The sequence below is a fragment of the Tympanuchus pallidicinctus genome, unplaced genomic scaffold (genome assembly GCF_026119805.1).
Source record: "Tympanuchus pallidicinctus isolate F22 unplaced genomic scaffold, pur_lepc_1.0 scaffold12, whole genome shotgun sequence".
NCBI lineage: Eukaryota > Metazoa > Chordata > Aves > Galliformes > Phasianidae > Tympanuchus > Tympanuchus pallidicinctus.
In genome coordinates this window covers 3246370-3261802 of record NW_026294637.1, presented here as the reverse complement: position 1 = coordinate 3261802, position 15433 = coordinate 3246370, and the positions used below count along the sequence as shown (strand labels likewise).

General features: G+C 40.2%; 1 protein-coding gene across 7 annotated transcripts in view; it reads right to left on the bottom strand.

Moving 5' to 3' along the window:
* Nucleotides 1-388: 388 nt before the first annotated feature.
* ADAMTS17 (ADAM metallopeptidase with thrombospondin type 1 motif 17) overlaps nucleotides 389-15433 on the bottom strand; it is a 166766-nt gene continuing 151721 nt past the window's right edge. For all 7 annotated transcript variants that reach the window (XM_052672570.1, XM_052672566.1, XM_052672567.1 and 4 more), the window contains 2 exons: nucleotides 6562-6739; nucleotides 389-3525 (listed from right to left, as the gene is read on the bottom strand). In XM_052672570.1, the coding sequence (XP_052528530.1) occupies nucleotides 3374-3525; nucleotides 6562-6739 (330 nt within the window). In that variant the 3' untranslated portion in view covers nucleotides 389-3373. The remainder of the gene's footprint in view (nucleotides 3526-6561; nucleotides 6740-15433) is intronic.

Below are 15433 nucleotides of genomic sequence, written 5' to 3'. Positions count from 1 at the left end.
TCTAACATGTTCTACTGTTGTGTCCCTGAGGAGAGACCTTGCTAGACAGTAATCAGGTATTAACACTCCCTGTGCTTTATTCTGCAACCCAGCTGGGACAAGACCCATCATTCCTTGATTTGTTAGCACACCAGGAATTCTGAGATGCCAGATTTCTTACTGACAAAAAACTTTTTATACCTACCACAGCTATCACATAGTTGGCCTAGATTTAACCAAATCCCAGTCTCAGTCCAGTACTAGACAGATTCATTAGGTACTACTTACAGCTTCACCCCTTGCTCTGAATTTTCATCCTAGCTGCTCGATTTGCATTATATTTTTTCAAGTTCAGAAACCTTGTTAAAGTTGTTATGGAAAAAATAAATTTATTATTCAACATACTCAATTTGTTTTCAAAATGGAATGATCCTCTTTTCTATTTCTTTTTTTTTTTTTTTTTTTTTTAGTTTTCATTTACAACTTCTTCCATTCAGTTTGACTGTTTTTATCTTTTCTAGTTATAACCAGCACCAAAAAGAAAATTACCATGGATACAGTACATATGCAAATTAACTAATGGAAAAATATATACATTTCACTCTGTAATGAAAAACTTACATGGTATTATTGCCATGGAGGATATATCCCTGTATTATAATAAAATATCAAGCAATAATCGACTGCTAAGATTCTTTTCCACCAACAAAATTAGCACCATACATGAGATAGTGAGAATCTACACTCAGTAACACCACTGTGCAACTAGAAATGTACAGTACTTTAGTAACAGTACAGAGTATTGTTTACAATATGGAAATACCACCACTGTAATCTAAAGAATGTCAATCTTTTAGGAACAACTAAAAGAAAAAGTATTGCCATAGATACACCAAAACAAACAGCTTTTCTTTCACCAGTATGGAGTAACTGAGGGCAGAGCATAGCTGTAAATTCATAGTAAGGCTCCTATAAAATGATACGAAACAGAAGTGCAAGAGTATTGAACAGAATTAAATTCTTTTTATATTTTTTTTCTGGCTATTATAACATGGGAGGGTTGTCACCAGATGAAGTTAGAGAATGTAATAAAATGGAGCTGTGTTGTACCATCAGTTTTTAATTAACGTTGGTTTCTGATCATTTCTAAAAAAGCTCGATGCATGCTAATCTGTGGACTGAGAGAGCAAGCGAGGTGGTTTTCAGTGCTCAGACATTCAGAAAAATTCCTTCTAAATTCATGTTTCCTTAGGCAGGACCCAGAACTTGGACCCCAGCATTTTTCATTGATTGCTTACTAAGTATTTATACAACCTCTGCATCTGGGATACAGGGTGGGAATAACAGAAGAGAGAGGTTGGATTCTGACTATCAGGTGCCAAAAGAACATCCAGTATAACAAAATCTGAGTTAGAATCATTTCCCTGGTAGCGAAAATCATCTGGGACACAGAAAAGCAGATCTGTTTGTGACAGGCACTTGAGAATAAATGGTGTGCAAATGTGGCTTCGTGCATACAGGCCAGCTCTGGGGTGCACACACTTGTTTGCACTAAATAAGCACAGATACGAATGTGAAGCCCACACAGGATTAGCCTGTCAATGAAATTATAACTCCCTGTGCTTGAAAAACTTAGCTGTGGATAAAATGCTGATGAGTTATTGCAGTGAGATCCGGAAAACTGGAATAAGGAAGAAAAAAGTTGCTTTAAAGATATGTTAGTTACTAAGAATCTTTATCCCTCCTTGCATTGAAAGGAAGATAACAGCAACAAAGACAGCTTGAGGACAGGTGTGAGCTGCAATCCATAGTGGGCTCAGGGTTAAAGGTGGGCTTACTTCTGCACTCATCCACAAGGAATAAAACAGTAACACAGTTCTAGAGCGAGTACAAAGCTGCAATTCATCCAAAAGGCTCTGCTCATATTATGAAGAATGAGCTGTAACTTAACCACTGCACAACTGGCCTTGGAGCCTGGCAAGGGAAATGATACATGTTGGAGCAAGATACGATAGAGAGACACTGATCTGCAGGACTAGCGGTGGGGACAAACTCTGCCCTGGGTAGAGCTCCCGTTTCAAGTCTCACATATCAGAGAGGAGTTTGGTTTAAAGTGCAGACACATGGAAGAGGATATCATATATGCAGCACTTTCTAAGTGCTCTGATAGCACCAATCTGATAGCACCAAACCTGATAGCACCACAAAAGAAAACGTGACAATACAGTGAACAAAATCCTAACCTTTACTGAAGGCAACAGAAGCCCTTGGCCTTAGGGCTTCAGCACACTCAGGGTTTCATCTTGAATGCCTTGCACCACTCGTAGCACTTTGATACAAAAGGCTATATAAACTTCAGATGTATACAAGAGCCAAAAGACAAGAAACACCTGTTCTGCTCTTCAGTTCATCCTTCATACAAAGGTTGTTCCAAGGTTGTCTCTGTACTAATCCTATCCAGTTTCATGGTACTCTCCTTATCTGAATGCCTCCTAAAAGCTTGAGAGAGATTAAATCAAACAATCCCTCAGTGAGCTCTACTGGATCCAATGTTTTCTGGCTTTTCCCACCTCGTTGAAAATGGTTTTTGCATAAATGTAACTATCTACTGTTGTTAATAAGCTTCTATTTCATTAGCTCAGAGAAAAATTAGTCTTCATAAAAGAAACTATTATTTTGGGGAAAAGAGAGAGAAGATTGTGTTTTAAAATTAGAAAGAAGAGCAGTCACTATTAGTTGCTCTCAAAAAATATGACTCAGAATGCTGGATGTAATTGCAATGAACTTTCTGTGGGAGTTCCATAGATGTCCATCCTCTGCTATCAGTTTTCACAAGCTTTTACAGTAAATCCCCTCTTTAAATTAAGCCTTTCATTTACGTGTGTCCCTTCAAGCCCACTCAACAGTGGGATAACTGTTCAGAATGAAAAACATTAGATGAAAGCCAAGATTAAAAGATTAAATAATGTCTCTACCTTTGCTTAACTATTTTGCCAGAGGCCTTCCTCCGTGGAGGCACCTATAACCTTAGTCAATGTAATCACTTTGCAACTCTTGTCCTTTAATGGTATTAAGCCATCCAGTGGCTGATGATTTAATATATTAAAGTAAAAAGCATTAATGAAAAAGGTAAAGATGTCAAAACATGATAAAATGATTGGCTCCTTGAGATGACTCTTTTCTATTTTTTTGTTTTCCTTTTTTTTTTTTTTTTTTAATGGTGGATGAATGGATTACTTTGGTATCCAGTCTGTAGAGTTAGTTTTCAAGTCTCAATATGTATGCTTTGGAATCCACCACACTGTAGCAACTCATGAAGTTCCAGTACTCAGACCTACTAGTCCGTGACTTACATACAAATAGCTGTAATACCCTAAGAAGTAGCACAGGTTCATTAACTCTTCTGTTGCATCTTGTTTGCATAAAAGTCTCTGCAAGTCTGGCAACAGCGCTGATACCACCGCATGTCCTGGCACAGGTTCTTCTCCCGGATCACCCTGCAGTACACTGTCCACTGGTCGCCTGTGCACTTGTACGTGAGAGCAGCTTTGGACAAGAAAAGAAAGAAGAAACTAGCAGATTAGCTAGAGAACAGCACTGCTGGTGTGATCAAAATCACAGGAAGGGCCAATCTCCCTGTGAGCACCGGAGGCGGGATAATGCTCTATCTACTGAGACATCAGACAATGGATAGAGAGCTCTTGGGAGTGCTTACTGCTAGTGTGCAGTTGGCTGTGACTGTGCAAGCACAGAGCTACTGATATTGTACCTACTTTGTCTCAGTGACAAGTAAGTTTAGATGAATGAAATACCTAAAGCATCAGCTTAGACTTAAATACACAAGTACTGCACAGCAACAAATGAAAGCTGTATGCTTTCAGGTACAGTGCTTTGCTAAGGTGCGCTGTCAGGAGTGGTCATCATCCTCTGAGTGGAAAATGTTTTTTACAGAGAAGCAAAAGCAAAACTCAATTTGATGGATATAAAGCTAAATTAACAGGAAGCAAAAATAACACTTCTTAGTTGGACAACAAGTGCTGCTGGGAGGCAGAAACCCCCTAAGATTGACAAAACGTTTTTGCAGGGTGGAAAGCAGCATGAAGACACTGGTGCTTAATCTGTTGCCAATATCATTAAAGTGTCACTAGTGATTTTATGAAAAAGTAACAGGAACAAAACTATATGTGACAAAAACGCATGACGGTAGCAAATGCTTTTTATGCTACTACAGATTTATGAACTGAATGTAGCAGTCTTATGAATGCAGTGATAACTGAAAAATCTTCTAAATAATTATTCCTGTTTTTGAGGTTGGAAAAAAAAAAAGGACTAGTTGGAGAACATGAAAAGGTGATGTTACCCTGTATTCGGCATTGAGTCTCAGTGTCAAGCACCAGGAAACCACAGAGAACTGGTGGGAATGCCTATCACCAAAGCTGCGTTTAGTTGGAGAAGTAAAGGTCTGATAAAATCTGATGCAATGGAATTGCACTGAGAAAAAAGAAACAACATTTAAATCTTTTTCTTATTTTTTTTCAATTTGAGAGAAAAAACAGCGATCATCTTAAATGCAAAGAGGGTAGAGTTATTTCTGTGCCTGCCAGCAGTGAAGGGGCTCGTTGAGGAGGTAAGATCTGATGCACTCTCTGCTAGCTATGGTTCCAAAAAGCCATAGTTTACAAAAACATGACGTAGCTGGGTTAATTAGATACTCTGCAGGAATATCAGAGCCACATCACAGGAATCTGATGGAAGGCTTTATGTAATAGAAAGGCACTGAGCCACAGATAAAACAGGACTCTGGCTTTTTACAGGTCCAAGATCTGTTACGGGTTGTGAAGTAAGAAAGGAAGCACATATTGGAAGAAACACAGCTCAGGTACCTGGGGGATAAAATAAATCCCCTCTAAATGTGTCTTCACTGAGGGACACTGGACACAGATACGAAAGTCAGGCAAGGTGAACTCCGATCTTATATACTACTAGAAACATTACAGAGGATGAGAAACATTGTAGAGTGAGGACAAGACAGCACAGGTTTTGTACGTGACTGGATTTTTTCCTGTATATTTTTTGTGAGGTTGCAGAAAACAGAAAATTTTGTTTAAAAAAAATTCAATGAGAATCTGTATATATGTAGGAAGAGCAAAACATTCAATGATATATCTTTCCGCTAATATCAAATATCATTGTTTCTGGCCTGGTGATTCCAAGCCTGGTTTAGAAATAAAGCATCCCAAATTACTTGCAGATTACTTTCAGCAGGGACTCGAGCCTTCTCAGTCTTCTGAACACAAGAGCTTTTTATTGCTTTGTTCAAAAATGTGAATTAGAAAGGGTTTATTTTCTCATCAGTGTATCAAAGGCTTATTTCTCAAACGAAATGTTTTCCCTCCACTATGCTCTTAGTGCTAAAATATTTGGGAAGCATTCTCAGATGTTCTTAAACAAAAGAGCTTAAAAGCTCCTCAGTATGTCTGTATTTGCAAGACTAAAATTTCCCATACTCTTTTAAATAGCTACTGAACTTTTGGGAAACAACTTTCAGTTCAGAAGCCTCATGTCCAGTCCTAGTTCAAATGTTATTTAAATCATGCTGGAAAGCATGATTAGAAATGGTTCTCTACTACTTAGTAGCTCTGCATTTTCACGGGTGTTAGAGACTTTTTGTCTACAAGAGGTGGTAGGATGGAAGCTGTTCTTCTTAAAAGCAGTGGGAGGTAGCAATTAGTCTGTGTCAGCAACTGATGGCTTAGTTCAGCTTTGTCTTACTGCTGATTATGTGTGAAATGTAAAGAAATCAGGTTGGTTCTTTGAGCTCTGACTGAGGACAAAAGCTGAAGTTTGAAGAAAAAAAAATTATTCCCTTGTAAAGTAAGCAAATATGACATGGAAAATTACAGATTCCTACAATTTTGTATTAACATAAGCATTCTTAACTAGATCCTTCTCGTAAACACAGTGTTTTGGAAAACAAATGGCTTACCACAGTAGTCAGCTTGGCCAGGTACACAGTGAATGCAGGGAGGGTGAGAAGGACAGTGGCAGAAAAACAAGTTTTCACAGAAGGGATCTGGATGCTTTCTTGCCTCCCAGAGCAAATTAATTCATCAAACCACATTCTTGTGGCAACAAATGAGAAGGAAAAAAAAAAAACTAAAGCCAGTCATGCTCTACTTGTCAAGGTCATGCATTTTCCTTGGGCACAGAAGAATAAAATATCATACTTTACACACACCACAGTTAAAGCGCGGTGAGATGTTTGTTTGTGACTAAGAAAGATAAACCTGTCAGCTCCCTCTGTGATCCACCAATCCATCATCCACCACTAGTCCTATTGGTCCCACAGGTCTAGCCACTGCGTGGTGCTTCTCCTTGAGCAGTCTGTGGCAAGAACTGATGGCTAAGGAAGAACCTAACCACTCCAGATCTTTAGTCTGACTGAGTGTCTCTCTCCTAATTTCTGGAAGCCCCACTTTTTTTTCCTTTTTTTTTTTCTTTTTTTTTTTTTAATATACTGAGATGTTGGGCTTCACCTGGTCCTTCACAGGTGGCACCTTCACCCCAAGACCCCTCACTCACCAAGTCTGGGCGAGGTAATTGTGTTGACATTAATCTTCTCATTGCAGACCTCTTGGTGGCACTGCCTGTAGGCTGCTGGCTTGGACAGGACAGGACACTCACTGCCATGGCGCCCGGTGACTTTGTGCATGCACTGCACAACACGTGACTGGAGGCCCTTCCCACAGGTTGAGGAGCACTGGAGAAGAGAAGAGACTGAGACATGGGCAAAGCTGAACAGCTTCAAAATCACGTGTTTACGTACAGCATAAAAATAACTGCCAGAATTGAAGTGTGCAGCAGATCAGTGGATAAGCACGGACTCAACGCTGAGCAAATTTATTAACAAGAGACCCTTCATAAAGTAGTAGCATTTGTCAGCATTCTGCAGCTCCCAGAGTGTTGCATGCAGAAAAACAGTCCTAGCATGGGGGTTGTCTTTCTGTGTGGACTCATTTCACCCTGAGTCCACCCACACTAGCTGTCTCTCTCAATGTCCATGAGGTTCCAAGAGGACTGAGGTGCAACTCTTTCCACCAGCCACAAAGATGCAAAGCTGAAAAATCACTACTGCTGAATACTGCCCAGGAATACTCCCACTTCATGAGGGAGACAGTGGAACTGGTTGCCTTAGTTTAAACACCTTCTCCAAGACTTTGTCTGACAAGGCTACTTCCACAAACCAGGTGACCACCGCAAGGCACTGGTATCAGGTAACCAAGGATTACAGCGGAGGCAGTCAGCTCCTACTGCATGCCCAGACCCAAAGAGAAGCTCTGTTCCAGTATGTAGGAGAACACATTAGGTATTCAAGTATTCACTCCTCTATCCTTGCTAACTGTCTGGCACTTGTCTGTCCTCCTGGGAGCAATTGCAAATTGTACTTCGTGAGTTTTGGCTTCTATTAGCCAAGAGGCCCAGCCTGTTTATATGCTCTCTTTGTTGTCATACAATTGGAGTCCCTGCCTCTCCCTCCCTCTTCCTCTGGCCCAGTCACTTGTGATTTACAATGTCCTACTTGCACGCAGTTCAATTTTAATAAAACAAATGCAGTGAGCACAGCGAGGTGCACCAGCTGGAGTTAATAAAAGAACCTTGTATTTAAAATAAAGAAACAATAGGTTGCAGGACTTTGGTATGATTCCTATTTCTGCTAGAGCCACACACAAGCAAACGATGGGGAGGAGGAGGTGGGAGAAAAGTCAGGAAATATAATTAGGATGGTGTCAAAACGTTCGCATTTTCTATCCTCTGCTGTTTCTGAACAGGTCAGTGCAGTGGAGCTCTTTCCCTGAAAAATGTTATCATTTCAGACTGCTGCTTCTTAAAAATGGCAAACCAGAGATTTAGGACGCTCCAAATATCAGCACCGCAGAGACTGGATGGAAGTCTGAACAATGCGAATGCAGTGTGGATAAGTGTAAGGCCAGAACACAGGGGCAAAAGTACAGGTGGATGCATGCACTCCTCCACCTCCTCTCCCATCTATTTCTATTATATGTTCTTTATATGTTCTTATATGTTCTTATAAGGCTAAACATCTATTATATGTTCTGAAGTATCAAACAAACCCCGGGTACTGCTCAAAGACCATCTTATGCAAGAGGCATAGCTTTGTTCTGGGCTGGAGCACACACAGCTTCTCCTTCCTGTGTGGATCACTGCAAGACCTATGCAAAATGGCCTCATGTGAAAGGAACATTAAAATAGAATTGGTGGGATCCTGCTTCAGACAACCCAGCACAGGGAGATACCTACGTATGCAATGTGTGTTCTCAGTTCTGCGTAGGAAGAACTGTAGCACCAGAAAAACTTGCTGACAAAAGCAACACAGGCCAGCTCTAATATTCATCTTTAGTCACTCACATTGATGACTTTTTATTAACAGGTTTCCTATACTTGTACTCACCAAATGTGTGTTTGCTTTACTGTTGAAAGAAAATATGTGCACCTGTTCGTTATTCTTACTGCATCCATCCCTGCACTTCTCTAGCACTGAATTTCTCCAAAAAAGGGACAAAAGACACTTTCCTCATAAGGTGAATAAGGTTTTCGGCTACTGATATACACTCACCTACCTTTGTCTGTGTTTCTGTCTCAGCATTTGTTAACCAGCAAGGAGGGCAAGCAGTGAAACTTTTTCCACAGATACTGCCAACTCCAATCCTCAGACAAATAACAGCAGATTTTTGCCCGAGGCAGTTTTATTCCTTCTCCTGGGAGATTGGGATCATCACCTATGCTATGCAATTAGTTTTTCACAGCCAGGAAGACAGATTTTAACATCTTTCTTGAACTCTTTTGGGCTTGGCAGCTAAAGGAAGGTTGGACATCTGGCTTATTTTAAGATGAAATTTTCATCTCTGTACTTGGATAGTCTCTTTCCTAGGAATTTCAATAGGAAATAGGAATAGATACAAAATACATACAAAGGGGGAATTGTTACTCATGCTGCCCGATGAAGAGAGGACATCATTAAAAGAGGGATAAAAATCAAACTCCAACTGAACAGCAAATTCTCATAAATACCTTTCCTCCTATTCTGGACAGCTAAATGCACTGCTACAGTCTCTCTGCTCCCAAATATTTATAGAGCAATTAAATATATCCATGGAAAAGTTTTCAGGGCTGGATTCACCCCGACACAGGACCCTCAGGACTGGACACAGGTATGAAGTGTTCAAGCAGGGAAAACTGCTGCAGCCCTCTTGCAAACAGGGAACTTCTAGGCAGTCAAGGCAAGGGCACATCACTCATGGCTGGATGGGGCTGGGCTGCAGGGGTTGAAATCCTGCTCCAGCTTGGCACTTGATCCAGCTTTCATTCTGCAGAATGCTGGGAAAATATCAACTTGTCCCAAACACCGCTGTTAACACAAATACTCTGGAAATCAAAAAAACCTATAAAAGCATTGATATAACTCCAAAAACACGTGTGTTTTGATGCCACAGTGGAGCAACGTGACCTGTAAACGTGGAGGATCAGCTTTGGAACGCGGCGCAGAGTGGTGCGGATCTCTGCCTGCCCCATGAGCTGCTCTGCAAGCACTGAGGCAAAGCCCATAAGCAACTTGCCCAGTCTCAGAAACCAGGGACGCAGGCAAATGGCTGAATAGACACTGGTGGCAAACAAAGGAGTGTTCTCTTCCCTTTCAGGAGGCACTGCCAATGATATCAATATCACAAAAATGCATATGCAAAATCCACGTAGTTTAGCCACAACACACTAAATGGACAATATAGCCATTGTAAATTAGAAATCAACCCGCATGCAAAGATCAAAGGATTGTTCAACGCTGGAACAAGGAGGGGGGTTAATGAACAGTTAGGAAAAGTGAACCTAATGAGAGCTCTTTTAACTCCCAGTTTAAGCACTACTTGAGAAGGCAAAAGAAGTAAAAAAAAAATGCCTCCATTCACATTCTTTGGCAGTAACATGGAAGCCGGTGGGGATATCCAGAAGGAAATAAACTCACAAATTGTCAAGGCAGCAGCTGCATTCATCAGCTTAAAGAAAATTTACTCACAGAAAGACTCCAACCTTCAGACCAAGCTATGATTTTTCAACAGGAATGTTATTTTCACCTTAGGATAATCTAAGAAAGCTTGAAATCTACTGAAGGTGATGACAGGTGTCTAATTCCTTTGAAAGCAAATGCCTCAGGAGAATACGAGGTATTAAAACAGAATGAATTTACAGTAAGTGCTGGGATCTGTCAAGGACTTCATCAACTCCTGATCTACAAAAGATAGCCAGAAAAGGAGAGAGGAATAAAAATAAATTAAGCCAGGGCAGGCTTGCCTTTGGGCAGCTGTAGGAATACCTAAGAAGGATCAGCCCAAAGAATCCCTATGTTGAGGATTAATGGGGACAGAATAAAGAACAGATTTACTGCAACAGAGGACAGGCTGTGATTTGCTCTGGACTGAATGGGATAATGAAGAATTGCTTATGCCTTAGCTGAGGACTGCTGACCTTGCAGGGATGTCCTCAGACCACATATCACCTTTAAAAATCTCACTTTTCTGACCTCTAAGAGACGTTAGTCTCTTTTATAAGAGACTTGCTTCTTCTGGCAGAAGGTCACAGCATCCCTTCAGCCAATCCTGAACACACTACAATATTTATAAGGCCAATCTGTTGCAGGGAGAGATAGTTCAAAATGACAGTAATAACTAAGCTGAAGGCAAGGTTTGCTAAAATTTTATCCGTCAGTCTGCAGGCATCTGATGTTTAAAGATATGGGTTTGTCCCCAATTTGCTGAAAGTTGCTGATGCCAAGGATAACACTATGGCTAAAGCTCCAGCATTCAGAGATACAATCATGCTTTACTGACTTCAGAGCTCAAGTATTCAAGGCGTTAGGATAGGGCAGAGAGTTTTTCCCCCAGGGGTTTTATTTCTTGCTTTTATGAAAGTCAGAAAAAAACCAAGAGAGTTTCCTATTGACACCATTCTAACACAGCACCTGAGATGAACGACAAGCATCCTGTAATTCAACTGTTCTTGAAACCTTAATGTGTGTGCTCTGAAAGTCAGTACCCCACACCCCTTAACATCAGGCTTTTTACAAATATTGCTAATTTAAACTCAAGAGTTTTAACTGAAAAGCAGCATGCGATATACTTTCATAAACACCAGTTTGACTTTCACTATGGCATCACGCTAATGAAAGAAATTTCTGTCTTTTCATTGATAAGATCTCAGCCCAAAGCAAACTGTAAGCTGTTTTTCAAGCTCTCCTGTTCTTTTCTTTCTTTCCTTTTTTTTTTCTTTTTAACTCTGGATCTGTAAAGAGAACATATCTGGTCTTGCTTACAACAAACTATCACTTGGAAACTTTTGTGAAATGACTGATTTGTTTAACCTAGCCAAGAAAAAATGCATACCCTTCTGACTCAATATAGGAAGAAACAATAAATTACAGCAGAAAATGCTCGTGGCTGATGTGACAGTATCTTACAAGGGGAAGAGAGAAGCAATCTTTGCAAACTGCCTACAGCTGTGCTTTCGAACTGCATGACCCTGAGAAACAAGACCTGACCAGCATGCCTCCCTGCGTAATTATGGTTGACTTTGCTATTCTGAAAAGTTCCATTGTGCACAGAGTTCAGAGATTATAAGCAGAATGCATGAATATTCAGGGTACTGACAGTGCCCTTAAGTACTTGTGCAATGCAGCTCAGGTGGATGCTAATGAGGAAATGATATTTAATTAATCATACCAACCAGACAGAATTCATGTCGTAGAATCATAATGTATCAGTGTTGGAAGGGACTCACAAGGATCATCATGTCCAACTCTTGGCTACACAGAGGACTGCGTTAAACTCAAATAATAAAAGCAAAGATGTGAAATTAAGCTGTATTGCCTACAAGGTGCCATATCCTAGCATACCACCTCTAGCATCATGTGTGCACCATTTTGATCTGTGACAAGTAAAAAGCAGAAATCTCCCATAGCTTATTCAATCTGTAGAACTTCAATGAAAATGAAGCAGACAACCACTTGATGTAAAATGCGTAATTGAGCTAACTTCAAGTGAGCTAGATAGTAAAAGAAAGCTGCATAACCATGGAAACACATAACTCCACTCAGGCTGACTGCCTGAGAATTACCTTACTTCTACAACATATGCATTCAATGCATTCAACGCAGAGCAATGTTTTTATGAGCTACATGACCTACAGTTGCACACTAACTGCTGTCACAGATGTTATTCTGAAAGAGAATCTTGTTAAGCGGAGCTCCACTGAGCACATCTTTAAATTACTCATCTCTTAATAAGCAATGCTACCTAAAAGCAATTTATTAAAAAGAAAGTAAGTAAAGATGTCATTAGGATTATTTAATTTCAGCAAGAGGATGCTCATCTCCAGCACACTGGTTCTGGCTGGTGTTCTCTAGACAAGGAGCTACTCAGATCTGAGGTATATGAAGAACACTGCAGCTCACCACTGTGCATAGCCAAAAGAAGGGATCACCATCAGGGTGACAGCCATTGTTCTTTAAAGACATTCTGGAAAGTTGTCACCTTAGTGCCTCACTGGTCACTGTAAAACTCAGTAGGCTTTTGGAAATACTACAAAATTATGTGGTATTGCTAGTGACACATACTGTATGTTGTAAGGAATTGAAGCACAGAAACCTCTTCAGCTGCACAGTACAAAAAGCAAATTACATACTGTTCACCTCCTTAAAGACATTATCCTAAATACTGTAACGTCTCAGTTACTCAGAGAAAATGAATGCCAATATTTGAACAGGCTTGCCTTTCATGCTTTCTTCCTTCTCACATTAAAAAGAGTAAAATAGTCACAATAGAATTCCATTTCAAATCCACTGATCTTAGTGGGAGGCTTTAATGCTCCATCAAAAAAAAGCACTTAATGAATGAGGCTTTTAAATAAAAGATATCACAAAAGAAAAGTTATTTTTCCAATTAATAGGATCACTGGAGGCTGTATTGGAAGACAGTAACACTATGACAGAAAAAATCCCACTTCAAACAAAACACTCATGAATACGGCCTTTTTGCAGCACTCTATCCATTTCTTAGGAATCATCAAAATAATCTGTACATTCCCAGAAGCTCCAGCAGAGTTGAGCTGTGCAAACTGTTGTGCAAGATAGAAGCTGTCACTGTTTCAAAGGCACACTCAGGACTTGGTTTCTGCGGCTTAGAGATCACAGGGGAATGACACAGCCAGCACTACAGTCTGCACCTCTTCACTTTTCACACCTAGGTTTACCACTAAAACTGGAGCTGACAGCACAGGTCTAGAGAGTCTTATACTTGTTTTAGTGCTGATACACGATTTTTACATTTCTGACCATAGCAAAAAATTTTTCACAGATGGTGAACGGAAAATCAGAGAGGAAAAAGGGAAGGATTCACCCTAGTGAACTAGCTGTTTATCTTAGTGAACTAGCTCTGCTTACAGGCCCTTTGCAACCAGCGAGTGGAGGGATCAAAGATCCCTCAAGACTTTACTAATTCAGTAATTCAGACTCTACTAAGGGGAGGAGATAACGCTGTTAAGACAAAGATTATAAATGGTACCTAATAACTCTCCCAAACAAAGCACCTACCTGTCAGATGGCGAGGACTCAGTGATGTGCATTTAAGCAAGCGATGGGCCCATGGCCATGCTGCAGCCTTTTTTTGTAAAATAAGCACAAGGTTTTCTCTTACACTGAGATACATTTTATTCCAGGCTTTTCCTCTATGGAAATTAAACTAGAGATTGATGGTTTTAGCTTAACTCATCTCAAGAAGGTACCTTTCTATTTGAAATATGCATAGCTATCACTTTTCATGATGCTTTCCAAAGTCTTTACTACGACACCAGCACCAGCTTTCCTGAATTCAGGACTGTCTCTGTGTGATATAACCAAGTTTGGGCCATTTGTTCTTATCCTCTGTAGCCAGGAGTATTTTGAAGATTAACTGTTGGCAAAAGAGGCTGCAATTTGCACATCAGTATCAGAAGCTGGAGGAAAAAAGCCACAGGGAATTGGAACTAGTAGTGCAACTTAGAGCAGTCCACTGGGACAGCAGTCAGGTTTAGGATACGCTGATGATCTGGCTCTCAGTTATGCTTATAAGGAGAGCTAGAGAGAGTTAGAAGATAGAAGCCTGTTGGGCCCTCTCTAGACATATCCAGCTGCATCACTTTCTGGAGATCAATTTGCATCAGTGAGACCTTTCAATATCAGCTTCTAGCTGTGGTGCTGAATGCACACAAGCAGACATAAATTACAAGTTGTTTGCCAAGCCAAAGCAAGTAAGAGGCAGGGAAAGGTCTGTCAGCTGTGATGTGCTTAGCCTGCGCTCCTAAGCAACCATCCCTGCTGCAGATTTTTCTCCCAATTCAACAAGAAAAGTTATTTTCTTCAAGGTAGAAGAAGATGAACTTAGTTGTGACCTTTATGAACAATTAACAAGTTGTCCATGGTTTATCACTAGCAGATGGTGGGTCAAGCCATGAATTTGTAATGAATGTTAGAACAAAGGACAGATTGCTTCAATATTTATAGCTTTGAATACACCTCTCAAATCACAGCTGTCCTTGATTTGCTCTTCTTATCATATAATGTGAGTTAATCATTAAAAGTGAGACATACAGAGGATTTTGCTGATGTTCCCAGATGTTTGGAACTCGAAAAACATGCCTCCCTGGCAGTGGAAAACTGTTGAGCTTTTTGAAAGAAAAAAGAAGAAACAAAAAAACCCAAAAAACCCAACACCTTTTCTTTGTGTGTGTACTGCAAGGATAGGGGTTTTATCTCTCAGAGAATGCAGCCTACTGTAATCCTGCCAAAATAATTAATTCACAATAACAAAATCCCTGTTACCACCCATTGCAGTAAATGACTGCTGATCTGCAGTATGAAACACCTCAATGTCTGGCACAAATACAGTATTTTTGTTATAGGAAATTAGATTTTTTTTCTCTGTATTGTTAATATTCTCCTGGGATGAGAACCTGCAGCCAGTATTTCATAGGCTGGAGAAAATACTGTAAAGAAATTGGCAGCCAGTGATGCACAAGCAGGTCAGGTGGCTATAGGTAATTTTTCACATGTATTTTATCATTACTGACATTATTTGGCAACAAGAATACTTTTTAAAACTGTGCTTTGCCAAGCTGATCATTACTACTGCTGTGCAGATTCTTCAGTACACAATCATTCTGAACTCAGTTAAAGTTGGGCCCGGGTGTTCATGTAAAACATGTAAAATGGTAGAAAAAGATTTCTCCTCCTCTCCTCTCCTTTCCTCAAGTGGAATCCCAGCTTGAGATGCCATACATTTCTGTTTTCACCCAGAAGTATGAATCTGTGATGGTTCCTACACAAGATCCAAGGATCTCACACAGCCCAGCAGAT